Here is a 26,844-nt window from a genome sequence, read left to right as displayed (position 1 = left end):
CTCCCTGCCCCCTTCTGTCTTTCTGTCTCCCTGCTTCCCTTTCTTTCTCTCTCCATGCCCCCTTTCTTTGTCTCCCTGCCCCCCTCTTTTTCTGTCTCCCAGCCTGCCCCCTGTCTTTCTTTCTCCATGCCCTCCCCCAAGCCACTGCCGCCTAGTTCTGAGCTCTCCCTGCTTCCCGACGCCATAAACAGGACGCAGAATCTCTGGGCCCACCAGCCTTCTCTCCCCGGATGTTAATTTTGACGTCAGAGAGGAAGTTTGGGGCCAGTAAGGCAGCGATTGGCTGGACTGGAACTTCCTCTCCGACATCAGAATTGACATCGGGGGAGGGAGGAAGGCTGGTGGGCCCGGCACTTCTGCATCCTGTTTATGGCGTCGGGAACAGGTAGAACGTGAAGGCAACACGAGTTTATCAGCTCCATGATTGACCTTTTGGCCCACCCCTGCTCTATATGATCTCATCAGAGTTAGAGTTATGAGCAAGGTCTCTGCCTATGCAATCTCTGCTCGACAGATGCTCTGGATCAGACAGTGGACAAGAATTACTACCTCTAAAGATACTCTAAGCAAGCTTCCTTTTCAGGGGCAGATGCTCTTTGGTAAGGGCTTAGATGACCTAATGGCCAGTGTGACAGATCGTTGCTCCAAGTCCTTACTGGACAACAGACCATGATCAGCTCAGTTCAAAGAAGGTTTAGATAGGTTCCTAAAGGATAAGGGGATTGAGGGTTACAGATAGAAGTAGAGGTAGGTTATAGGAATAGTCAGGGACCACTTCACAGGTCATAGGCCTGATGGGCCGCCGCGGGAGCGGACCGCTGGGCGCGATGGACCTCTGGTCTGACCCAGTGGAGGCAACTTCTTATGTTCTTAAGTCAGAGCAATTTTCGAGGCTCCGGAAGATTTTGTTTATATTCAAGTGGCCGAATTACACAAAGACCCTTTTAGGGATCGTGTCAGAGATTCAGCAGGGGCAGGAGGCAGCATGCCCCAGGCTGTTGTCCCTCATCAGCCACTAAGAAAGCATAATGACACCAGGCCAGAGGAAGAGCTCCCTCAGATAGGGGGCAGGCTGTCGGCCTTTTGGTTGATCTGGTCTCAGATTGACGCAGACCACTGGGTTCTAGATGTAGTCCGAAAAGGGTACAAAATCAAGTTCATTCTGTGCCCCCCTGCCAGACCACTTTGTGACGTCTCTGGCCAGAGAGAGCCCTCAAAGTTCAGCTGGTTTTAAAAAAGATTTGGACAAATTCCTGAAGGAAAAATCCATAGTCTGCTGTTGAGACAGGCATGAGACGGTAGCATGGAATGCTACTACTATTTGGGTTTTTGCCAGGTACTTGTGACTTGGATTAGCCTCCACGAAGACAGGATACTGGGCTAGATGGACCATTGTTCTGACCCAGTAAATCTATTCTTATGTTCTTATGAACCAGTCCCAGACGCAGACTTGAGCTCGGGCAGATACTCCATATACTTTTTATCATGCCAAAGAAAGGTTCCAACAACTGCAGACCGATTGTAGACCTCATGTTGGCCAACACAGCTCTGAAGATACTGCACTTCCGCATGGAAACCATTTAGTCAGTCATAGTGGCTGTGGCTCCAGGGGAATTTCTTGCCTCCCTCGATCTGATGGAGGCTTATCTTCACAATCCCATGTTACCAGCCGCTCTGAAGGTACTTGCGATTTCATGTGTTGGAGCAGCATTTTTAGTTCTGCACAATCCCCTTCAGTCTGGCCATAGCACCTCACACTTTTACCAAGGTGATGGTAGTGGTAGCAGCGCATCTCCACAAAGCTGAGACATATTTGGATGATTAGCTCAGCAGAGCCCTGTCAAAGGAGGAAGGTTTTGAGAGTGATACAACCCTTCCAGAACTTGAGCTGAATAGTTTTCAAGTTTCAAGTTTTTATTAGGATTTTATATACCGCCTATCAAGGTTATCTAAGCGGTTTTACAATCAGGTACTCAATCATTTTCCCTATCTGTCCCAGTGGGCTCACAATCTATCTAACGTACCTGGGGCTATGGAGGATTAAGTGACTTGCCCAGGGTCACAAGGAGCAGTGCGGGGTTTGAACCCACAACCCCAGGGTGCTGAGGCTGTAGCTTCAACCACTGCACCACACATTCCTCTTCAAGAAGAGTAGCTGCAACCGACTCGGTGCCTGGAGTACCTGGGAGTTTTGTTCAACACTGCCTTGGGCCAAGTGTTTTTTCCAGAGCCACGCAGACTGAAGCTCCAGAAGCAGATTTTGGAGCTGCTCCAGAGACCAGCTCCTATGAACATAAGAACGCAAGAATTGCCATACTGAGAAAGATTGAAGGTCCATCAAGACAAGTATCCTATTTCCAATAGTGGCCAACCCAGCTTCCAAGTACCTAGCTAGATTCCAAGTACTAAAACAGATTTTATGCTGCTTATCTTAGGAATAAGCAGTGGATTTCCCTAAGCCATCTCAATGATGGCCTATGGATTTCTCTTTTAAGAAATTATCCTAACCTTTTTTAAACCCCACTAAGCTAACTGATTTCAGCACATTCTCCAGCAACAAATTCCAGAGTTTAATCACATGTTGTGTGAAGAAATATTTTCTCCAATTTGGTTTAAATCTACTACTTAGCTTCATCACATGTCTCCTAGTCCTAATATTTTTAGAAAGAGTGAACAAGCAATTAACATCTACCCTTTCTACACTCATTATTTTATAGATCTCTATCATATCAGCCTGGAGCCGTCTCTTCTCCAAGTTGAAGGGCCCTAGCTGCTTTAGCCTTTCCTCATAGGGAAGTCATCCCATTCCTTATATGATTTTTGTCGCCCTTCTCTGTACCTTTTCTCATTCCACTGTATCTTTTTGAGATATGGCGATCAGAATTGCACACAGCATTCAAGGTGCGGCCGTACCATAGAGCAGTATATTGTAAACTGTGTCCCGCAGCACACTAGAATCCTCTTGAAATTTCAGGTGTGCCGCAGCACACTGGGAAGGAGGAGAGGCGCCAGTTGACTGCCTACAAGACATGCCTTTCAAGGTGAAAGGCACATCCTGTAGGCAATCAGCCATTGCCAGTGCCTCTCCTTCTCTCCGGCCCTCTTCCCTGCTGGCACCCACCACTGGCATCTCAGGGCCAGTCTGGAGGGCCTAAGAGCATGCGCGGATGTCAACATGATGATGACACGCATATGCATGACATCATCATAGCAACATCCGCACACTTCAGGATGCCTCAAGCTGCAGCCACTACGTTTAGTGTGCCGCGGATTGAGAAATTTGTGGGACACAGCCATAATGATACAAGGTCATTATAACATTTTCATCTTTTTTTCCATTCCTTTCTGGATAATTCCTAACATTCTATATACTTTCTTAGCCGCTACCACACATTGAACTGAAGGTTTCAACATATCTTCAACAATGACACCTAGATCCTTTTACTGGGCAGTAACTCCTAACACAGAACCCAACATAATGTAGCTATAGTTCAGGTTCCTTTTTCCCACATGCATCACTTTGCACTTGCTCACATTAAATGTCATCTGCTGTTTTGACGCCCAGTCTCACAAGGTCCTCTTGAAATTTTTCACAATCCTCTTGCGATTTAACAACTTTGATCTTAAGAACATAAGAGTAGCCTTAATGGGTTAGACCAAAGGTCCAGCAAGCCCAATAGCCTGTTCTCACAGTGGCCAATCCAGGTCCTTAGTAGTAACATTCCATGCTACCAATCTAGGGCAAGCAGACTATGGACTTTTCCTCCAGGAAATTGTCCAAACCCTTCTTAAAACCAGTTACGCTATTCGCTATTACCACAACCTCTGTCAACAAATTCCAGAGCTTAATTATTCTCTGAATGAAAATAATTTCCTCCTATTGGTTTTAAAAGTATTTCCCTGTAACTTTATCGAGTGTTCCCTTGTCTTTGTAATTTCTGACCGAGTGAAAAATCGATCCACTTGTACCTGCTCTACTCCACTCAGGAATTTGTAGGCTTCAATCATATATCCCTTCAGCCGTCTCTTTTCCAAGCTGAAGAGCCCTTACCGTTTCAGTCTTTCCTCATATGAGAGGAGTTCCATCCCCTTTATCATTTGGTTGCTCTTATTTGAACCTTTTCTAGCACCACTATATCTTTCTTGAGATAAGGAGACCAGAATTGAATGCAGTACTCCAGATGAGGTCGCACCATGGAGCAATACAGGGGCATTATAACATTCTTAGTCTTGTTAACAATCCCTTTTTTAATAATTCCTAGCATCCTGTTTGCTTTTTTGGCCGCCACCACACATTGGGCAGAAGGTTTCATTGTATTGTCTATAATGATACCCAGATCTTTTTTTGGGCGCTATTCCCCAAGGTGGACCCTAGCATCCAGTAACTGTGATTCAGATTATTCTTCCCAATGTGCATTACTGCATTTGTCCACATTAAATTTAATCTGCCATTTGGACACCCAGTCTTCCAATTTCCTAAGGACCACCTGCAATTTTTCACAGTCTGCATGCATTTTAACAACTTTGAACAACTTAGTGTCATCTGCAAAGTTAAATAGTCCTAGTACAGACCCCTATGGCACTCCACTGTTTACTCTCCTCCATTGAGAAAAATGACCATTTTGTTTTCTATCCGATAACCAATTCCTAATCCACAACAGCACTTTGCCATCTATTCCATGACACTTTAATTTTCTCAGGAGCCTCTCATGAGGAACTTTATCAAAAGCTTTCTGAAAATTTAGATACACTATATCAATCGGTTCACCTTTATCCACATGTTTATTCACACCTTCAAAGAAGTCAAGCAAATTTGTGAGGCAAGATTTCCCTCGGCTGAACCCATGCTACCTCTACCTAATTAAATCATGTTTGTGTACATTTTCCACAATTTTATTTTTTATAATTGTTTCTACCATTTTGCCTGGCACTGAAGTGAGGCTTACCGGTCTATAATTTCCTGGATCTCCCCTGGAGCCCTTTTTAAAAATTGGCATAACATTGGCCACCCTCCAATCTTCAGCTACTACAGACAATTTTAGCGAAAGGTTACAGATCACTAACAGCAGGTCAGCAATTTCATGTTTGAGTTCTGTTAGTACTCTGGGATATTTATCATCCGGTCCTTCTGATTTATCAATTTTTAACTTGTCGATTTGGCTTTGTACATCTTCAAGATTCACAGAGATTTCTTTCAGTTCCTCCACATCATCACTCTTGAAAACCATATCTGGTTTAGGTAGTTCTCTTACATCTTCTTCCATAAAGTCCGAAGCAAAGAATTCATTGAGTCTTTCCACTATGGCCTTATCCTCCCTGAGAGCCCCTTTTGCTCTTTGATCATCCAACGGTTTCACAGATTCCTTTACAGGTTTTCTGCTTCTGATGTACCTAAAAAAAATTGTTATAAGTCTTTGCCTCTTTTGCAAGTTTCTCTTCATATTCTTTCTTGGCTGTCTTTTTCAATGCTTGGCATCTAACTTGCCAGTGCTTGTGTTTCTTCTTATTTTCATCATTCGGATCCTTTTTTCATTCTTTAAAGGATGTTTTTTGGCTCCAATAGCCTCTTTCACTTCACCTTTTAACCACATCCACTCTCATTTCCTCTTCTTTCCACCTTTGCTGATACGTGGAATACATCTGGTCTGGGCTTCCACGATGATATTTTTAAATAACATCCACGCCTGGTTTACTGTCCTAACCTTTGCAACTGATCCTTTTAGCTTCTTTTGAACCATTTTCCTCATTTTATCATAGTTGCCCTTTCTAAAATTAAACGCCCCTACAGTAGATTTATTTTGCGATGTTACTCCCGGTATCAGCTAAAATTTGATCATGTTATGATTACTGTTTCTCAGTGGACTCCTCCCTTGAAGAGAACTAGATAGATTTTCCTTTTTTTTTTGTTAGTAAGTTTTCCTTTGACTGATATATAATGATCTCCATTTTCTTTGTTGTTTTATTGATTGTATAATGATCTGAAAAGTTAATTTAAAAAAAACAAACCAGGCAGACCTGTCATAAAAACACCCCCCCAGCACGCAGCAACCCATAAATGGCAGGAGGGATGCCCACTTCTTCCTGCCACCCGACGCTCCCTCTAACGCGCTGAAAAATATGGCAGGAGGGATGCCTGGTCCCTCCTGCCATCGGCCAGTCCTCCCTTGCCCGACCGCCCACCTGCCGAACCCCCCTCCCCCCAATGCTGAAAAATAATGGCCGGCCTGCCTGCCAGAAACTATCTCTTATCAGCAAGTTCAAGCTTACAAAACTATAGAACTATAAAAGGCTATTATCCTATGGAGACTAGCTAAGTAAGAACATAAGAAGTTGCCTCCGCTGAGGCAGACCATAGGTCCATCCTGCTCAGCGGTCCGCTCCCGCGGCGGCCCATCAGGCCCATTGCCTGAGCAATGGTCTATACCTATCTATACCCCCCAATCCCTTTTTCTTCTAGGAATCTATCCAAACCTTCTTTGAAACCATTTAATGTTTTCTTGTCTACAACAGCCTCTGGAAGCGCGTTCCATGTGTCCACCACCCTCTGAGTGAAAAAGAACTTCCTAGCGTTTGTTCTAAACCTGTCCCCTTTCAATTTCTCCCAATGCCCCCTTGTGCTTGTGGTGCCCCTTAATTTGAAAAATCTGTCCCTGTCTACTTTTTCTATGCCCTTCAGGATCTTGAAGGTTTCTATCATGTCTCCTCTAAGTCTTCGCTTTTCCAGGGAGAAAAGTCCCAACTGCTTCAATCTGTCGGTATATGGGAGATTTTCCATTCCCTTTATCAGTTTGGTTGCTCTTCTTTGTACTCCCTCAAGTACCGCCATGTCTTTCTTGAGGTACGGCGACCAGTAAAGTTTGTTCTTTTAAGATCTAAACTGTCTTTAGAAGGGAACCTACAATTGAGCTTTGTTTCCGCAAACCTATCAAAACTCAGAGCAAAATAATGTATACTTACCCAAAGATATGTCTTCTACTCTTCTCTTCTCAGAAAGAGAATGTCCTATTCCCTCCTCGCAAGAAAGCCAAGTGAACAAGTTCCCGTTCCTTAGTGTCTACTAAATAATCTTAGGAGAAAAGATTAATGCTGTGCTCACTTCTCACATGGTTTCTTACAAGATAGGTTGATCAGATCATCTTTTTTGTGACAGCCTTAGGATACTAGTGGACATCGAGAGCTAGAGCCATGGATATCAATGTCACAGACTTTCACAACTACAGCTGTTGCACCTCAGATATGATATGCAGGAAAGCTCATTGACTGCCCTGCAAGGGAGAATATCTCTTTAGAGAAAAGGTAAAGGAAGTAGTGGATCTTATCAAAGATCACTGTTCAACACTTAAGGCTCTTCTTACTGCTGTACTTAGTCAGGCCAAAGGGCCATCTAGTCCTAGTCCCTTTCCAACATTGACACACCATTTACTTTATCCAGAAGGTACTCAAATGGACTGCTGAAAAGGCAGTTCTGTCCACTGAAGAGGGGTTATTCTCCTCTCATCTGCAGGAACAATATCAGGGCCCTCTTTGACACCCCAAACAGAAAAAGGCCCAACAGCCTACTACATTGCCCACTGAGAGTATCAAACTCTTGATATTGGGTTGTACTCTTCTCCCTCTTAGAGACCAATGCAGTTGAAGGTAGGCTATGTAATCTTTATCTTCTGACATTTTCTTTGTGTCTATATGGGAGAGCTTAATAGTTGTTGTGGACAGAATCAGAGAAAAAGAAGGCAGAAGTTTGCAGGAAAGAACTGCGATTCTTTTCTACAGGCACTGTTGAGGACACCCTGCTCGATGGTGACATCAGATAGAGGCCCCTGGGAATCTTTCTTTGTAGAGCATTCCTACCATAGGACCCACGAGAGTTGCTGGAAAGAACTTTTGGTGTCTTCTGCAGGCACTAGTGAGGGTACCCTACTGGTTGGTGACGACGGAGAGACAGGCCCTTGGGATCTTCCTCTTTTCCAGATTGTGGACCAAGTTTATGCCTTCACTTACTGTGAAAATCTCTGAACCATCCTCCAAAAGAGTCTTTTTTTCCAACTCCCTTCAGAAAACCCTCCTTCAGCCCTTCTCCTGCTCAATGTGATAGAACAAGTTCCCCTGCAGGATAGAGGCAGAGGGCTTTATCCAAGTATTTCTTAATACCAGAAAAGACCAGATGTTTCCATCCAATTCTGGATCTCTGTGCTCTCAACAAATCTTTAGTGAAAGAGTTTTGTATGGTCTCTCTGGGAACCTTCTTACCTTTATTAAAAAAGAATGACTGGCTCTTCTCTCTAGACCTCAAGGAAGCATACAAGTATATTCCCATCTTACCTGCCCGCAGGAAATACCCATGTGTCTGGCATCAGCACCGAGTGTGTCCTCGAAATGCTTGATGGTAGTGGCTGTAATCCTCCACCCATGCGGGTTTCATGTCTTCCTTTACCTTGATGACTGGCTAATCAAGGCATCATTATTGCAACCAGTTCAACATGCCATCGATTCCACAGTTTGTCTATTGGAGCTTCTGGGATTTGTAGTCAACCATCAGAAAACACATCTGCAACCAACTCAAACCTTGGAGTTCATAGAAGCTCTTCTAGACACGACCCAAGCTCGTACTTACTACCTCCACAGAAGCAACAATCTTATCCATCTCTGTCAGAAAATTTCTTCTCTGCCAAGCATCACTGCACATCAGATATTACATCTGGGTCACATGGCATCCACATGTTTACACCTCTGAGTGCCTCAATGGACTCTCTCCTTCCAGTGGACTCAAGCCACTGGGTCTCTTTTTCAACCAAAAAGAGGTGACTTGAAAACTCTGTCAATCCCTTCAGTGGTGGATGCTTCCTCCCAATCTTTTCAGGGACCTCTATTTCCAGTCTTCACCGCACCAGAAGCTAATTACTACAGATGCTATCTTGCTGGGTTGGGGAGCCCATCTCTATGGCCTACACATTCAGGCCATAGAGATGGGCTCCGGGCAATATGAAATGCCTTCCGTACCTTCCAAGGTCGCCTCCAGAATCAAGTAGTCTGTATTCGTACAACCAAGTCGTGATGTTCTACTTGAACAAACAAGGAGCCATAGATATGGAACTGGACAATTGCTCGCAATATATTCCTCAAAGCAGTTTACCTAGCAGGAAAACAAAACATCTTAACAGACAAGCTGAGCCATCTCCTTCAAACTCACAAGTGGTTGCTCAACACACCTCTCTTACGACAGATATTCTCAAATTGGGGGACCCCCAAAGTAGACCTCTTTGCTTCCCCCAACAACCACAAATTTCCAGTCATTTACTCCATACTCTACACTCCGATTTTCTGGAGCCAGATGCCTTTCTCCTCAACTGGCGAGACAAGTTTCTTTTTTCATTCCTTCCAATTCTACTTGTCGGGAAAATTCTACTCAAACTTCACTATGAACAAGCCATCATGATTCTCATAGCATCTCAGTGGCCAACCATGGTTACCTCTCCTCTTACAATTCAGTGAATGGGAACCAATCATATTTAAGATGTTTCAAACATTGCTGAACACAAGAAGTGGGGAAGGGACTTTGCACACGTAGCCTCTAGACCAGGGGTGCCCAATAGGTCGATCGCGATCGACCGGTAGCTCGCCAAGGCAAAGTGAGTCGATCACTTTGCCTTAGCGATCTATCGGGCCGATCAGTCTTCCTCTCCCCTACGTCAATTCTGCCGTCGGAGAGGAAGTTCGGGCCAGCCAATCGCTGCCTGGCTGGGCGGAACTTCCTCTCCGACGGCAGAATTGACGTTGGGAAGAGGAATGCTGGTCGGCCGGAAGCAGGGAGAGCTTGCGTCGGCATCGGCTTTGGGGCCTGATATCCATTGGTGGCGGTTTGGGTCCTGTTCCCCGATGGCAGCGGCAGTGGCAGTGGCTTGGGGAAGGGCAGGGAGAAAGAAAGAAAGGGGGGCAGGCAGGGAGACAGAAGGAAAGAAGAGAAACAGAAAAAAAGAAAGGGAGCATGAAGAGAGAAAGAAAGAAAGGTCAGGGAGAGAGGAAGAAAAAATTGGGGGAGGGAATGAGGTGTGGAGGAGAGGAAGCATACAGGCTGAAAGAAGGGAAGAAAGACTGGATGCACAGTCAGAAGAAGAAAGTGCAACCAGAGACTCATGAAATCACCAGTGTCTGAATTTATATCTGCTGTCTATATTTTAAAATATGGTCCCCTTTTACTAAACCGCAATAGTGGTTTTTAGCGCAGGGAGCCTATGAGCGTCAAGAGCAGCGCTGGGCATTCAGCGCAGCTCCCTGCATTAAAAACTGCTATTGTGGTTTAGTAAAAAGGGAGGGGGGTAGGTATTTGTCTATTTTTGTATGGTTGTTACTGAGGTGACAGTGCATAGAGTCATCTGCTTTGACCTCTTTGAAAAAACCCCGGAATAGGAATGATAATTAACATTTTCTATGTGTACAGTGTGCGTTATGTTTTTTTTTTATTTTATTGTTGGTAGATCATTTTGACTTGGTCATTTTAAAAGTAGCTCGCGAGTCAAAAAAGTGTGGGCACCCCTGCTCTAGACCAACAATTCATTTATTAAAAATACATTAGCCATTTTAACATATACATAAAATCATGTGAGCCAAATAAAAAGTACTTAGTCCTTTTTATCTGGACCCCCAACACGGTCCATATTTCAACTTCTGAAAAAAGCCTTCCTCGGGGTATGCTTGTAATCCAGTAGATGGCGCTGATATACTGGAAATCGAAAAAGAATGGGTCTTTGCTTTTGTAAAAGAGTCACAGAAAACAAAATACTCAGTCCCAAGTACTACAGAGAAGTTCACATGCAGGTAGAATGAAGGTTTATCTCCTTCATCCTAATCTACGCTCATTAGCACTCACAGCATGGTATCTGTCTTCCAGCGAATAAATGCTTTTGCACTATCCATACCAGTGTCAGCCATCATTGAAGCTTCTAGAAACCGTTCTACATAGTGCTGCTATCATTTCAAGTGGAGTCGCTTCACTGGCTGGTGTAATGTCCACTCACTGGATCCAATCACTTATTCCTTTCCACCAGTTCTGAATTACCTCCTTCACCTTTCCAATTCTGAACTCAAAACCACTTCTATACGAGTTCTTCTACGTGCTATTAGTGTAACGTGGTTAGAAAAACATACAGGGACTCATATGTGAATACTAGTCAGTAAATTGAATGAAATAATAAATAGGAGACTGACTATGTAGATACTATGTACCAGTGGGAAGAGAGCAAATGACTCCTAAAAACGCTCAGAGAAGTGAAACTCTGAAGGGGAGGTGGATACCTTCCCTTGGGGCAAGAGTTTACCGTCCAGTCATTGCATTTTACTTTACAGAACTTCACTTTCTAGCCACTGGTAAAATTGTGAACAGTTTAAATAAACAGTTTTATAAATTATTTAAACTGTTCACAATTTTACCAGTGGCTAGAAAGTGAAGTTCTGTAAAGTAAAATGCAATGACTGGACGGTAAACTCTTGCCCCAAGGGAAGGTATCCACCTCCCCTTCAGAGTTTCACTTCTCTGAGCGTTTTTAGGAGTCATTTGCTCTCTTCCCACTGGTACATAGTATCTACATAGTCAGTCTCCTATTTATTATTAGTGTAACGTGAGCATTTATTTTTTTTCATCAAAACGGGACATCTATTAATATTCAGTACCGCCCCCAACCCCACCCTAGCCACACCCCCAATCCCACCCTAGTCCTGCCCAGCTCCGCCCCAATTTTTTCCATTCATTTTTCATGTACACATAATATCTTATTAATTCATAATGGTAACCATAAAATTTTAAAAAAACTATAAAGCATACTATACACAGAAAAAATGTTAATTATCATTTATATTTGGGGGGGATTCAAAGATGTCAAGGCAGATGACTTTAAAATATGCAATGTCACCTCAGTAACTATAGAAAAATAGACAAATATAGTGCAAAATATAGACAGCAGATATAAATTCTCAAAACTGACACATTTTGATCACTAAATTGAAAATAAAATCATTTTTCCTACCTTTGCTGTCTGGTGATTTCATGAGTCTCTTGTTGCGTTTCCTTCTGACTGTACATCCTTTCTTTCATTTCTTTCTTTCTGCACTCAGACCCAACATTTGTCCCTTTCTATTCCCTCCCTATGTCCTCAGTGCCCTCAGTGCCTCCTTCCTATGTCCTTAGTGCCCCCAGTGCCTCCTTCCTATGTCCTTAGTGCCCCTTCCTATATCCTTAGTGTCCTCAATGCCTCCTTCCTATGTCCCCCTCTCACTGCCTTCCTATGTCCCCCTCCTTTCCTTCCTTCCTTCCCACTCCACCCCATGGTCTGGCATCTCTATCTCCTTCACATCTCTCTCCTCTCCTTCCATATCCCCCTCCCACTCCATTATCTGGCATCTCTTCTTCCTTTCTCTCCTTCCTTCCTCCTGGTCTGGCAACTGTTTCCTCCCCATCCCCCCATATACCCTGACATCTCTCTTCCCTCCATGGTCTGGTAGCTCCTTTCCTTTCCCACCCTCCCATGGTCTTGGCATCTCTTTCCTCTCCTCTCCTTTCCCTGGTCTTCCTTTTCCCCTCTCTCTCCCCAATTGGGTGCAGCAGCAGCATTTCTCTTCCCCTATCCCCTCCCCAATTAGGTGCAGCAGCAGCACTTCTCTTCCCTTATCCCCTCACCAACTGGGTGCTGTACCAGCTTTTCTCTTCCCCTCTCCCTCCCCCCTTGAGTGGAACAGCAGCAGCTTTTCTATTCCCCCCCTCATCCCCCCTTGGGTGCAACAGCAGCAGCAACTTTTCTATTCCCCCCCCTTGGGTGCAGCAGCAGCTTTTCTATTCCCCCCTCCCCCCCTTGGGTGCAGCAGCAGCTTTTCTATTCCCTCCTTCCCCCCCTTGAGTGCAGCAGCAGCTTTTCTATTCCCCCTCCCCCCTTGGGTGCAGCAGCATCATTTCTCTTTCCATCCCTCCAATCAGCAGAGTCGCAAGCTTCCCTCCATCGCTGACCAATCTTCCATAGGTCAGCGACAGAGGGAAGCTTAGAACTTGCTGCTCTTCCTTGCTTCGGGCCTTCCTCGTTGCCGGTTCCTGCCTTCGCGGAAACAGAAAGTAGGCAGGAGTCAGACCCAGCAGCGAGAAAGGCCCAAAGCAAGTTGTAAGCTTTCCTCCGTGTCTCCCTTAGCTTCCCTCCGTTGCTGCCCGTAGTGAACTCCTGCTCTGAGACTCGAATGTGTGTGTGCCGGCTTCCCTTCTCTTCTCCTCCCCCCCGGGACGTAACTTCCGGTATCGGAGGGAAGAGAAGGGAAGCCGGCACGCACACGTTAGAGCCCCAGAGCGTGGGTTCAATTTGAATGCTGGAGTCAGCCCGGGAAAGAACATCGGCGGAGTCAGCCCGGGAAGGAACATCGGCGGCAGCAACAGGATTAGAGTGCGGAGAACACAGTGGCAAGCAGGCACAGAGAACACTGCGGGGGTTTGGCGCTGGACCGACCGTCCCTTTGACCCCGCACACACCTTCGGGACGCTGTCCCTGAAAACGGGACATTTTGGCATCCCAAAGCGGTGGCTTGGAACAACGGGACGGTCGGTCCGATAATGGGACGGTCCCGTTGAAAACCGGACATATGGTCACCTTATATTAGTGACTTTCACTCACCATTAGACAAGAAACCACTATCTGTACATCCCTTGGTTTTTAGATTCATGGAAGTCCTCTACCATACCAAGCCTTCTCTCAAGCCCCCTGCTGTTGCCTAGGAATGTACACCAGCTCTATGACTAATGTAGGTGCTTACACCTAAAATATAGGCACGTGTTTGACCTGTTATGTAGGCACTGACTTTTTTTTATAGAATAGGCTCCGGGCGGCTTTCCCGCAGAGGAGAGAATCCTGCATTCACCGTGGACCTCATCTGGGGCAGCCTCCTTGGAGCGGCTGGGGCACGGGCAGTGTGTCTGGGAGGGAATGCATGGATGGGAGAACATCGCAGGGGAGGAGACATAGGCATCCTGGGACTGTTGGCCAGAAGAAGCCCTTTCTGGATACGTCAATCGCTCCTCCTAAACTTACTTGCTCCACTTCATCACTGACGCTGACCCATTCTGCTTCTATTCCTTTCTCTCCTCTCTTCTACCTTCCAAAGTATTTAGATCAATGCTGTCTTTTTAAAATGTTTATTTTATTTTTATTTTTCCTCTAACTCTACTTTTCACTTCACTATTACCCTCCAGGTACTTTAGTTAGATTGTGAGCCTTCGGGACAGTAAGGGAATTTTCCAAGTACCTTTCTTATTTCTAATCTTAATGTATATTTTCTGTAAACCGCTTAGAACCTAACGGATGTAGCGGTATATAAGAAACAAATTACATTACATTACATTACAAATAGGTGCGGTCTTGGCACCTAAAAGTAGGCACCCTTTTATAATTACCCCTATAGCTTCAGTACTACCCAATGGACACTACATTGTTAGTGGATTCAGACTAGTCAGTAGCTCAAAAACTCTTTGATTAGCCAAATCAATAAAATCTCACTAGGAATATCTCTTTCCAAATTCCTCAAAGCCAAATTGCCTCACCACAGTTGTGTTCAAACTGGGCTCGGGATATCATGTAGAGAACTTCAAAACCAAAGGGCTCTTATCTAATGAAATTTTTCTTAAGTATGGTCTAGGACTAGGTAGACTCATGATATACTACTATGAGACCATTGGATTGGTGATTCCAATTTTATAATGTGACAGTAACTAAATTGGTTTTGTCTTGTTGGAAATTCAGCTGTAAGAATTTGCTCCACATGAGCACACAGATTGCCTCGGGAATGAGATACCTGGCATCTCTGAACTTTGTACACCGAGACCTGGCTTCCCGCAACTGCTTGGTAGGAAATAACTTCACAATCAAGATAGCAGATTTTGGTATGAGCCGGAATTTATACAGTGGGGATTATTATCGAATCCAGGGCCGAGCAGTGCTTCCTATTCGCTGGATGGCCTGGGAAAGTATCCTGCTGGTAAGTGTTTCTTGGGGAAGGGAAAAATACAAACACCCCCCCCAGAAATGTCATAGTACATAACTTTTTCCTTAAGAATCAGGGACAGACTTTCTAGAAGCTTATTTGCTTCTTTGCAATAGCAGTGCATGCTTCTGGTGTAAAATAGTTATATATTAATGATGGCAGACATAGGCGTTGGAACGGGGGGACCACAGGGGCCATGGCCTCCCCCAAAATTGCATGTCGTATGGGGGATCCTGTGGGGGAACACTTCTTGCGAGGCTGGGAGCAGTACCTTGCAACTGGCCAGCGTGCCTGCTGGTCGGCAGTCTCTGCCACACTCCTTCGCTGGCATACGCTCCTCCCGCCCGCCGCATGTCTATCTGTAATTTCTTAGAAAAGCGTTGCAGCCCCAGCTTCTGCTCTCCACTACAGCAAGCCCTAGCGGAAACAGGAAGTGGTCAGAGAGAGTGGGCCACAGTGGAGAGCAGGTTCCGGGGCCGCAACACTTTTCTAAAAAATTAAAGGTAGACACGCGGCGGGTGGGCAAGAGTGGAGAGGCAGGGCTGGCGTTAGGGGGAGTGCAAACGAGGCAGCTACTCTGTGCCCCATGGCTCGGGGGGGGGGCCGAAATGGGCTGGCTTATCCTCTCCCTTTTAAGCGCGTGAGCCTGACATCGCCTTCACCTCCGCTCCCATCCATTTTTGTGACAGGGAATGTCGGCTGTGGCAGCAACTCTGAAACTCAGCCTGCAGGCTCCCTCCGCACTTTCCTTGTGCCGCACTCTGCCTACTAATGACGCTACTTCTGTTTTCAGCTTAGGCGGAGCATGGCATAAGGAAAGTGCAAAGGGAGGCCGCAGGCTGTGTTTTAGAGTTGCTGCCACAGCCGACATTCCCCTGCTACAAAAACGGATGTGAGGGGAGTTGAAGGGGGGAGGATGTGCCGGACCAGAAAGCCCTCTGGGCTGTCTTTTATAAGGTAGAATGGGGGATGGGTTTCCAAGACATGCTAGACTAGGGGTGGGGAGTGAAGTGGAAAACATATAGGGCCAGAAAGAGAGGGTACTAGAGAGAGAGATGGCAGGCAATGTTGTGGAAAGAGAGTAGTTGTGCATGGGGTGCTGTGAAGGAAAGGGGAATGAGATACTTGAAGGGAAGACATTTGGAAAGAGAAAGGCAGAGATGGTGAACCTAGGGGTGGTTTAGAGGGAGGGAGATATATAGAATAGGAGAATAGGATGGTTGGAAAGGGAGAGATATTGCATGGGCGGGCAGTTGGGAAGAGAAAGGGAGAGAATTGGATTTGGGGATGGAAGGAGGGGAGGGAGAAATGTTAGATCTGAGGGTGGAAAGGAAAGAGATGGTGTACATGGAGAAAGGAAGAAAGGAGAATTATTGGACATAGTGATGAGAGAGGAGTAAGGTAGAGAGAGATGAGAAGGAGAAATGTTGAATGTGGTGGTGGAGAGGAAACAGTGGGACAGATGGAAATGGATGCAAGAGAGAGGAATGTTGGATATGATGGTAGAGAGAATGAAGGAAGAGATGTGGCATGGAGTTGGAAAGGGGTGATAGAAGTAGAAATGTTGGACATGGGGTTGGTGGGCAGAGGCAAAAGATGCTGCACACAGTCCGGGGTATAAGAGAGAGAGAAATATTGGATATGGCAGTAGAAGGGATGGGAGAGAGGCACCCTAGATCCCTTTCTGCCTCTCTTTCCCCACTCCCTTTGCAGCAAGGGAAGGAATGAGAGAGAGATGGTGGACAGTGAGAGAGGAATTCATTGCATATGGGGATGGAGGAGAGAGGAAGAAATGCTGTGCAGTGGTAGAGAGGGGAAAAAGAGTGTGCTTTGTGTAGTTTAATTTTGTGGTTACCATTGTGTATTATTAATAAGATTATACTGTGTGTATATGAAAAATTAATGGAGGAAATGGCATTTACAATTGGTACTATTATTAGGGGGGCAGAGTCTGGGGCAGAACTTTTGGGCCCCCCAAACCAAAAAGCGTTCTACTGCCAATGACAGCAGATAAAGACCTAAATGGTCCATCCAGTCAGCCCAACCATACATGCTCCATAAATTAATCATTTAATTTAAATGGTCATTTTTGTTAGATATTTCTGGGCCAGAAACCCAGAGCCCTGCCCGGTAGTGTACTTAGGTTTTATCTACTGGAGTCTCTGCCAAAGTTCACTCTAGCCCATCTCAGCCGTCAAAGCCCTCCCCAGCCTGTCCTCAACTGAATGTCCATATATAGGACACAGACTCTGCAAGTCTTCCCAGTACTGGCCTTAGTTCCTTCAATATATACCCATTATTTTCTGATTAGAGATCCTCTGTGTTCATCCCACGCTTGTTTGAACTCTGTCACAGTTTTCCTCTCCACCTCCTCCCTCAGAAGCGCATTCCATGCAACAATCACCCTCTCCTTAAAGAAGATTTTCCTAACATTACTCTTGAGTCTACCACCCCTCAACCTCAAATTATGCCCTCTGGTTTTACCATTTCCCTTTCTCTGGAAAAAAAATTTGTTCTATGTTAATACCTTTGAAGTATTTGAACATCTGAATCATATCTCCCCTGTCCCTCCTTTCCTCTAGAGCAGTGGTCTCAAACTCAAACCCTCTGCAGGGCCACATTTTGGATTTGTAGGTATTCGGAGAGCCTCAGAAAAAATAGTTAATGTCTTATTAAAGAAATGACAATTCTGCATGAGGTAAAACTCTTTATAGTTTATAAATCTTTCCTTTTGGCTAAGTCTTAATAATAATATTCTAATTTATAGCTAAAGAGACATATGATCAAGAAATTGTTTTATTTTACTTTTGTGATTCTGATAAACATACCAAGGGCCTCAAAATAGTGCCTGGTGGGCCGCATGTGGCCCCCAGGCCATGAGTTTGAGACCACTGCACTAGGGTATACATATTCTGGGCTTCCATTCTCTCCTCATACATCTTCTGGTGCAAACCTCCTACCATTTTCATCACCTTCCTCTGGACTGCTTCAAATCTTCTTACGTCCTTTGCCTGATACAGTCTCTAAACTTGAACACAATACTCCAAGTGGGGCCTCACCATTGACCTGTACAGGGGCATCAACACCTTCTTTCTTCTACTGGTCACACCTCTCTCTATACAGCCTAACATCCTTCTGGCAATAGCCTTCGCCTTGTCACACTTTTTCTTTGCCTTTAGAGCTTCAGACACTATCACCCCAAGGTCCCTCTCCCCATCCGTGCATATCAGCACATATGGCTTCTTCCGATTTCTAATCCCCAAATGCATTACTCTGCACTTCTTTGTATTGAATTTTAGTTGAATCACAGACTTGCTTTTAATGTATATCCTATTCAAGTTGTCTCAACTGATATATTATATTAACCATATCACCTTTAGTGCGATTATGATATGCTCAGACACTTATTTGGCAAAATCAATCGGTGCAGATCAACTATAAGAAATTGATCGTAGGTAGGGGGGGTTGGGTCTCCCGGATATTAGGGCATATAATGTGGCAACCCTTATGTGTTTCATTCACGAGGGGGTGACGGAGTCCGCTAGGTTCTCTCCTCTGGGGTTGATGATGGGTTGGTGCGCTTCCTACACCTTCCCTGACTTTCGGGAGGCGATTTAGTATCTAAACTGAGGTTTCTGCACCCATTTTGTACAGCGTGGTGCAGAGCACAGGGGAAAATGCCTGTGGTGTTCCCTCTTTTGCAGCTGATGGGCAATCCTAATTTTTCCCGGGGTTCTGTTCTAAACTCTATGCTTCTTACATAAGAACATAAACAATGCCTTCTCTGGGTCAGACCTGAGGTCCATCGTGCCCAGCAGTCTGCTCATGCGGCTTCCCAACAGGTCCAGGACCTGTGTAGTAATCCTCTATCTATACCTTCTATCCCCTTTTCCAGCAGGAAATTGTCCAATCCTTTCTTAAACCCCAGTACTGTACTCTGCCCTATTATGTCCTCTGGAAGCGTATTCCAGGTGTCTACCACACGTTGGGTAAAGCATTCGTTTTGAATCTGTCCCTTTTCAACTTTTCCGAATGCCCTCTTGTTCTTTAATTTTTTGAAAGTTTGAAGAATCTGTCCCTCTCTACTCTCTCTATGCCCTTCATGATCTTGTAAGTCTCTTTCATATCCCCTCTAAGTCTCCTCTTCTCCAGGGAAAAGAGACCCAGTTTCTCCAATCTCTCAGCATATAAAAGGTTTTCCATCCCTTTTATCAGACGTGTTGCTCTCCTCTGAACCCTCTCGTGTAACGCCATATCCTTCTTAAGGTACGGCGACCAATATTGGACGCAGTACTCCAGATGCGGATGTACCATCGCTCGATACAACGGCAGGATAACTTCTTTCGTTCTGGTAGAACCCTTCTTGTTTATACCTAGCATTCTATTCGCTCTCTTAGCGGCCGCTACGCACTGTGCCGTCGGCTTCATTATCATGTCTACCATTACCCCCAAATCCCTTTCTTGGGTACCAGTCGTCTGGATGCCGGGGAGTCCCTGGATGTGATATATTTGGACTTCAGCAAAGCTTTTGATAGCGTCCCACACCGCAGGCTGTTGAACAAACTAAAATCGATGGGATTAGGGGATACATTCACTGCATGGGTAAAGGATTGGTTAGATGGTAGGCTTCAAAGGGTAATGGTAAACGGTACCCCCTCCAAAACATCAGCAGTAACGAGTGGAGTACCTCAGGGCTCCGTCTTAGGGCCGATTCTATTCAATTTATTCATAGGAGATTTGACCCAAGGGCTTAGAGGAAAAGTATCACTGTTTGCCGACGACGCCAAACTATGCAACATAGTAGGCAAAGGCAGTGTTCCTGACTTTATGATGCAAGACCTACAGAAATTGGAACAGTGGTCATCAACATGGCAGCTAGGCTTCAATGCTAAAAAATGTAAAGTAATGCACCTAGGCAAAAAAAATCCACACAGAACTTACTCACTAAATGGTGAAACCTTGTCCAGGACCACGGTGGAACGTGATTTAGGAGTGATCATTAGCGATGATATGAAGGCTGCCAATCAGGTGGAGAAGGCTTCGTCCAGGGCAAGACAAATGATGGGCTGCATCCGGAGGGGTTTTGTCAGCAGAAAACCTGAAGTCATAATGCCACTGTACAGATCCATGGTGAGACCCCATCTCGAATATTGTGTTCAATTCTGGAGACCACACTACCGGAAAGATGTGTTGAGAGTTGAGTCGGTTCAGCGTATGGCTACCAGGATGGTCTTGGGGCTCAGGGATCTCACGTATGAGGAAAGGTTAAAAAAATTGCGGATGTACTCACTGGAGGAGCGAAGAGAGAGGGGGGACATGATTGAGACCTTTAAGTATATCACAGGGCATATAGAGGTGAAAGATGATATCTTCAGTCTTACAGGGCCCTCGGTAACCAGAGGGCACTCGCTGAAAATCAGAGGAGGGAAGTTTCAAGGTGATGCTAGGAAGTATTTCTTCACCGAAAGGGTGGTCGATCATTGGAACGAGCTGCCTCAGCAGGTGATTGAGGCCAGCAGCGTGTTGGATTTCAAGAGGAAATGGGATATTCACGTGGGATCTATAGGGGAGTAGAAGTCAGGGAGTGGGTCGTTGGTATGGGCAGACTCGATGGCCTGTGGCCCTTTTCTGCCGTCAATTTCTATGTTTCTATGTTTCTCATTCAATGACATCCCTCCCATCGTATAGTTGTACCTCGGGTTTCTGCTTCCCACATGTAATACTTTACATTTCTCAACGTTGAACTTCATCTGCCATCTTGTCGCCCATTCCCCTAGTTTGTTCAAGTCCCTTTGCAATTCTTCGCAGTCCTTTTTAGTCTGAGCTCCACAAATAGTTTGGTGTCGTCCGCAAATTTTATTATCTCACACTTCGTCCCTGTTTCTAGAGCATTTATGAATATATTAAATAGCAGTGGCCCAAGCACCGAGCCCAGCGGAACACCACTCGTGACCCTTCTCTAGTCCGAGTAGTGGCCCTTCACTCCTACCCGCCAACCAGTTTCTGATCCATCTATGTACGTCTCCGTCTACCCCATGGTTCTTCAGTTTCCGGAGTAGGCGTTCATGAGGCACCTTGTCAAAGGCTTTTTGGAAATCTAGGTATATGATGTCTATGGGGTCTCCTCTGTCCATCCGTTTGTTGATTCCTTCGAAGAAGTGCAATAAGTTAGTCAGGCACAATCTCCCCCTGCAGAAACCATGTTGGCTGGTTATCAGAAGTTCGTTTCTTTCAAAATGTTCATCGATGTTTTCTTTTATCAGTGCCTCTGCCATTTTCCCAGGAACCGAGGTCAGACTCTCAGGGGGCAGTCACACTATGGGATACGATAGACGCGGACACGGGGACCTTCTTACCGTTTTCTCATTTCAAAGACAAGTGGGCGATTTCAAATACAGTGGAACCTTGGTTTACGAGCATATTTCGTTCCAGAAGCATGCTCGTAAACCAAAATACTCGTATATCAAAGCGAGTTTCCCCATAGGAAATAATGGAAACTCGCTTTGATACGTTCCCACCCCCCCTTTATCCCCTTTATCATCTTGGTCGCTCTTCTTTGAACCTTTTCTAGCGCCACTATATCTTTCTTGAGATAAAGAGACCAGAATTGAACGCATTTCAGTCACTTGGATATCGATCTTTACATACAAAGCTATTCCTCCACATCTTTGACCATCTCTGACCTTCCCAGTATGTTTGCATCCCATCCATGGGAGTCACTGAATGATGTCTTTGTGATAGCAACAATATCTAGGCTTGCCTCTAACATCAGGGCTTGCAGATCATGGAATTTTGTTGCTTAGACTGCGAGCGTTTGTGGTCACTGCTTTCCAGCTATCTTTCAGTGGTAAACTCATTTTTTGTATAGGTTTATGTTTAGTTTCACTTCCTGTTACATTGCTAAGAAATGGGTTGCTAATATTGTTTACGTTGCTATCTGTACTACCATCTCATCTTGTCTTTTGCTGCGGTGGCCTCCATAATTATATGTCATAAATACACCACCCCCCACCCTCTAGTTTAAATGGCTAGAAACAAATTGTCTAAATTTCTCAGCATACTAATCCCCCAAAATGTACAGTACAACATTGGCAACAGTGAGCATCCCTTAATTACATGCCACAAGCAACAGCAGTGCACCCCCCCTATTAAATCACAAACATGGTACTGGATGGGCAGCAGTATAAGACACACAATACACATAGCAATAGTGTAAGATTCTCCCCACCAATCCAGCTAGCTGATTAACCATTCCCCTTAATTATATCCATGAAATCATATTTGTATGTCTTGGCTGTTTAGAGCAGGGACTGTTTTCTTCTTTGTGACTCTGTACAATGCTGCGTACGTCTGGTAGCGCTACAGAAATAATTAATAGTAAGCCTTTTTACTCTCTCTCTCTTTGATATGGATAATTGTAACTTTACATAACTATTTAACTATAGATTTGTACCCTTTGTAAATTACTATGTCAGCTATGTCTAATAGAGGTGCATCAAATTATAGATAAACTGTATATGTGTACCCTTCAGTCTGTTGCTCATGTTAATTGTTTTCACATATTGTGAGCTGAAGGTTCTGGTGGCCCATGTTTTCTTTTTTCTCTCTCTCTTTTACTTTCCACAGGGCAAGTTCACCACTGCAAGTGATGTCTGGGCATTTGGGGTCACACTGTGGGAGATGTTCACCCTGTGCAAAGAGCAGCCTTACAGCCTGTTGCCCGATGAGCAGGTCATTGAGAATACAGGAGAGTTTTTTCGGAACCAGGGGCGGCAGGTAATACATCTCCTGATTGTACAGTACCAGGAAAGGCAGGAAAATCAAAGCTCCCATGACTGTATCAAGTGCCTGGAAGTGCAGCAAAGGCAAGTTCCAAATTAGCTTCCAGCACAAGGAAAAGCAGGTGTGGGTCTTCCCCAAAGTTGCTGTTAGCACTTCAGATATCAGAACAGGCTGATACAGGACCACTAGAAAGTGTGACAGTAATACTTCAGCACACATTGACCCATCCAACTGCTAAAAAAGATTAGAAACAGATCTTCATATCAGAACTTCCAGGGCTGCATTCAGCTGTGATTTTCAGTCATAAAAACATAAGAATTGCCATACTGGGACAGACTGAAGGTCTATCAACACCAGTATCCTATTTCCAACAGTGGCCAACCCAGGTCTCAAGTGCCCAGCTAGATCCCAAGTAGCAAAACAGATTCTATGCTGCTTATCCTAGGAATAAGCAGTGGATTTCCCCAAGCCATCTCAATAATGGCCTATGGACTTCTCTTTTAGGAAATTATCCAAACCTTTTTTAAACCCCACTAAGCTAATTGATTTCACCACATTCTCCAGCAACAAATTCCAGAGTTTAATTACAGATTGTGTGAAGAAATATTTTCTCTGGTTTGTTTTAAATCTACTACTTAGTAGCTTCATCACATGTCCCCTAGTCCTAGTAGTTTTGGAAAGAGTGAACAAGCAATTCACATCTACCCTTTCCATTCCACTTATTATTTTATAGACCTCTATCATATCACCCTGAGCCATCTCTTCTCCAAGCTTAAGAGCCCTAGCCGCTTTAGCCTCTCCTCATAGGGAAGATGTCCCATCCTTTTATCATTTTTATTGCCCTCCTTTGTACCTTTTCTAATTCCACTATATCTTTTTTGAGATACAGCAACCAGAACTGCACACAGTATTCAACATTACAGTACATTGTGCTTGTTAACTGCGTAACCACAAGTTCAACGCGGTTTGCAAAAGACTATTAACGATAAGCATAGTACAAATGAATTAATTAATCAGATACTTGGAAAATAGATAATAATAATAATAATAATTTTATTTCTTATATACCGCTGTACCGTGAGGTTCTAAGCGGTTTACAGTAGAAACAGAAGAAATGCAATAAGTAAGATTAATTAAGATGAAGAGAAAGTACTTAGAATTCCCTGACTGTCCCAAAGGCTCACATTCTTGCTAAAGTACTTGAGAAAAATAAATTAGTTAGGTTATAAACATAGAGTAGAAGAAGGTAGGAAAACAGTTCATAGGAAAATTAATTTCGAATACATTATACATTATATATTGTTCAAGGCGGAATACAAATTATAGGAATTACCAAAAGAATTGCGTAATAAAGATTATCTAGATAAATTACATAACAGTGATTCGTGTACATTAAATGGTGTGGTAGAGGATTCAATTTTGAGAATTACAAATCAAGGGAATCAAGTGATAACAGAATATAGTGGAGATTATCAGTATATACGGTTTACAGATTGGAAGTTACCTAATAATGAAGTAAGAAATTTATTGGATAGTGTGGAAAATGTTTATATAGGAATCAGAGTATGTATGATAGGAAAGGTTCTAAGAATTGAATTAATGTGTTATTCTATCGAGGGAGAGCTTGTGCATAAAGGGAGGATATTAGTTGGTAATGACGTGTTTTCTGAATAGAAATGTTTTGATTTCTTTTCGAAAACACTTTGATGTCTGTTGTATTGATCATTAGTTTGGTGATTGTGGGGTCAATTTTTGCTGCCTGTGTCGCTAGAAGGCTGTCGTATAGTTTCTTAAGACGGGTTCCATTATTAGGTGGGAAGGTGAATAGGTTTTGAGTTCTTCTTGATCTGGATGAGCGGTAATGGTTTAGGCGGTTGTTTAGGTAACAGGAGGCAGTTCCGTGGGTTATCTTAAACAGCAGACAATAGAACTTGAATTGAGTTCTTGCTTTTATCGGAAGCCAGTGAGAGTCTATATAGGCGGGAGTGATGTGGTCAAATTTGCTGAGACAGTAGATGAGTGATGGCAGTGTTCTGAACTGTCTGTAGTTGTTTTATCATATTGTTAGGACATGTTAGGTAGAGGCTGTTGCAGTAATCCAAGTTACTGAGTGTGAGGGATTGTACAATGATCTTGTAGTGTTCTTTGGTAAAGAAATTTCTTATTTTTCTTAGGTTTCGCATGGTGAAGAATGCCTTCTGTATGACTTTGTGTATCTGTGTCTGCATAGTGCAGCGTCTATCTAATTGTATTCCTAGAATTTTTAGAGTGCTCTGTATGGGATATTTGATTGTATTTACTTCCAATTCAATATAATAATATAATTCAATTTAATATAATAATATAATTCAATTCAAGATAAGTCTTCAGCTGTGTTCTAAAATGTTTATAAGAATAACGCTCAAAATTATTTGTCGTGAGAAGCTGTTTGGTACGCTAGTGTATGATCAAGACATTTTTTTACTTCTACAACCTTGGACAGAAGGAAAATTAAACAAAGGATGAGTTTTTCTGCTATGTTTATATGAAGCTAAGGAAAATCTATTGACCAAATAAGGAGGAGCTGATCCATACAGCACTTTGTAGCAAAAACAACCCAGCTTAAACAGCACCCGAGCTTCCATTAATCGAATGTGACATGGCCATATTTCTTCAGGCCATAGATCAGCCTGACCGCTGTGTTCTGTATTAGTATCAGTCTCCCTAATACTTTCTTAATGATTATCAAATAGACAATGTTGCAGTAATCAAGAAGACTCAGTAATACTAATAGTCAAAAAGCAGCAAATTCAAAATAGGATTTAATTGTTCGTAACCTCCATAAGGTGAAATAATTTTTACGTACTATTGCATCTATCTGAGTCTTCGTGGTGAGATGCTGATCTAAAACAACTCCTAATATTTTGATCGTTGAATGAATTGTATATGTAGTTGAATTTATACTAATGGAGGATTCAGGAAGAGTTTTACTAAGAGACGTCACGAAAAATTTAGTTTTGTCAGGATTGAGTTTAAGTTTAAATTGATGCATCCAAATGGGCATCTGTTTCATTATGGTTTCAATTTTAGTGGTGATCTGAGATAGAACTGAGTTAAAGGGTATTACAATAATGATGTCGTCGGCGTAGCTGAACATTACAATATCCAAACTACTCAAACACGATCCTAACGATGAAAGGTAAAATTAAACAATGTAGGTGAAAGAGGAGATCCCTGAGGGACACCACATGGGTTTCTCCAAATCAAGGAGAGCTGAGTCTTAAACCTGACTTGGTAAAGTCTAGTTTCTAAAAATCCTTTAAACCATGAATATATAGTACATTTCCTTGGATACCTAATGCATCCAAGCAAATCAACAGATTAGTGTGGTCTACAAGATCGAAGGCACTACAGAGATCAAATTGGAGCACCAGTGCATTACTGCCCTTGCTTAGTAAACTTTTTAGATCAATAATGCAGCTATTACCGTTTCAGTACTATAATAGGATCTAAATCCCGATTGTGAGGTATGAAGTAATGAGTGTTGCTCTAGATGTTTAATCAATTGAATGTGGACCAAACTTTCCATGATTTTTACAAAGAAGGGGATTGATGCTATTGGTCTGTAGTTAGATGGCATTGATATAGATTCTTTAGTATTTTTAATTATTGGAGTAATGATTATATTTCCATCCTCTGATGGGAATTTACCAACATTTAAGGAATCAATAATCCATTCAAATAATTTCAATTTAAATTCTAATGGTGCAACAGTCATCAAATCAGGATGGCAAGAGGCTAGCCAACAGTAGGATGGTGCATATCTTTGGAATAATTTGATAAAGACTTGCCAGTCCAGTTTATCAAATGTGGACCAACATATCTGCATGAACCCCTTCTTCTTTAAAATTAGAATGAAGTGCCATGCTTTGTAAACAGGATGAGCAAGAAGATCTTAAGAATGCTGCTACCTTGGTGCTAAAAAAATTTAACTAAATCATCAGAGGATGGCAGAACGATACAAGGGCATTATAACATTTTAATCTTTGTTTCTGTATCGTTCCTTACGGATGGGTATTA

The 26,844-nt window shown here is 43.6% G+C and overlaps 1 protein-coding gene across 1 annotated transcript in view; it reads left to right on the top strand.

Annotated features, from left to right (window-relative positions):
* Positions 1-26,844, top strand: part of LOC117367913 (discoidin domain-containing receptor 2-like) — a 235,372-nt gene that overhangs the window by 197,927 nt on the left and 10,601 nt on the right. The window contains exons 15-16 of the mRNA XM_033961001.1: positions 14,763-14,997; positions 22,630-22,779. Coding sequence (XP_033816892.1) covers positions 14,763-14,997; positions 22,630-22,779 — 385 coding nt within the window. The remainder of the gene's footprint in view (positions 1-14,762; positions 14,998-22,629; positions 22,780-26,844) is intronic.

The sequence above is a fragment of the Geotrypetes seraphini genome, chromosome 10 (genome assembly GCF_902459505.1).
Source record: "Geotrypetes seraphini chromosome 10, aGeoSer1.1, whole genome shotgun sequence".
NCBI classification, from domain to species: Eukaryota; Metazoa; Chordata; class Amphibia; order Gymnophiona; family Dermophiidae; genus Geotrypetes; species Geotrypetes seraphini.
This window is presented reverse-complemented; position numbering and strand designations above follow the sequence as displayed.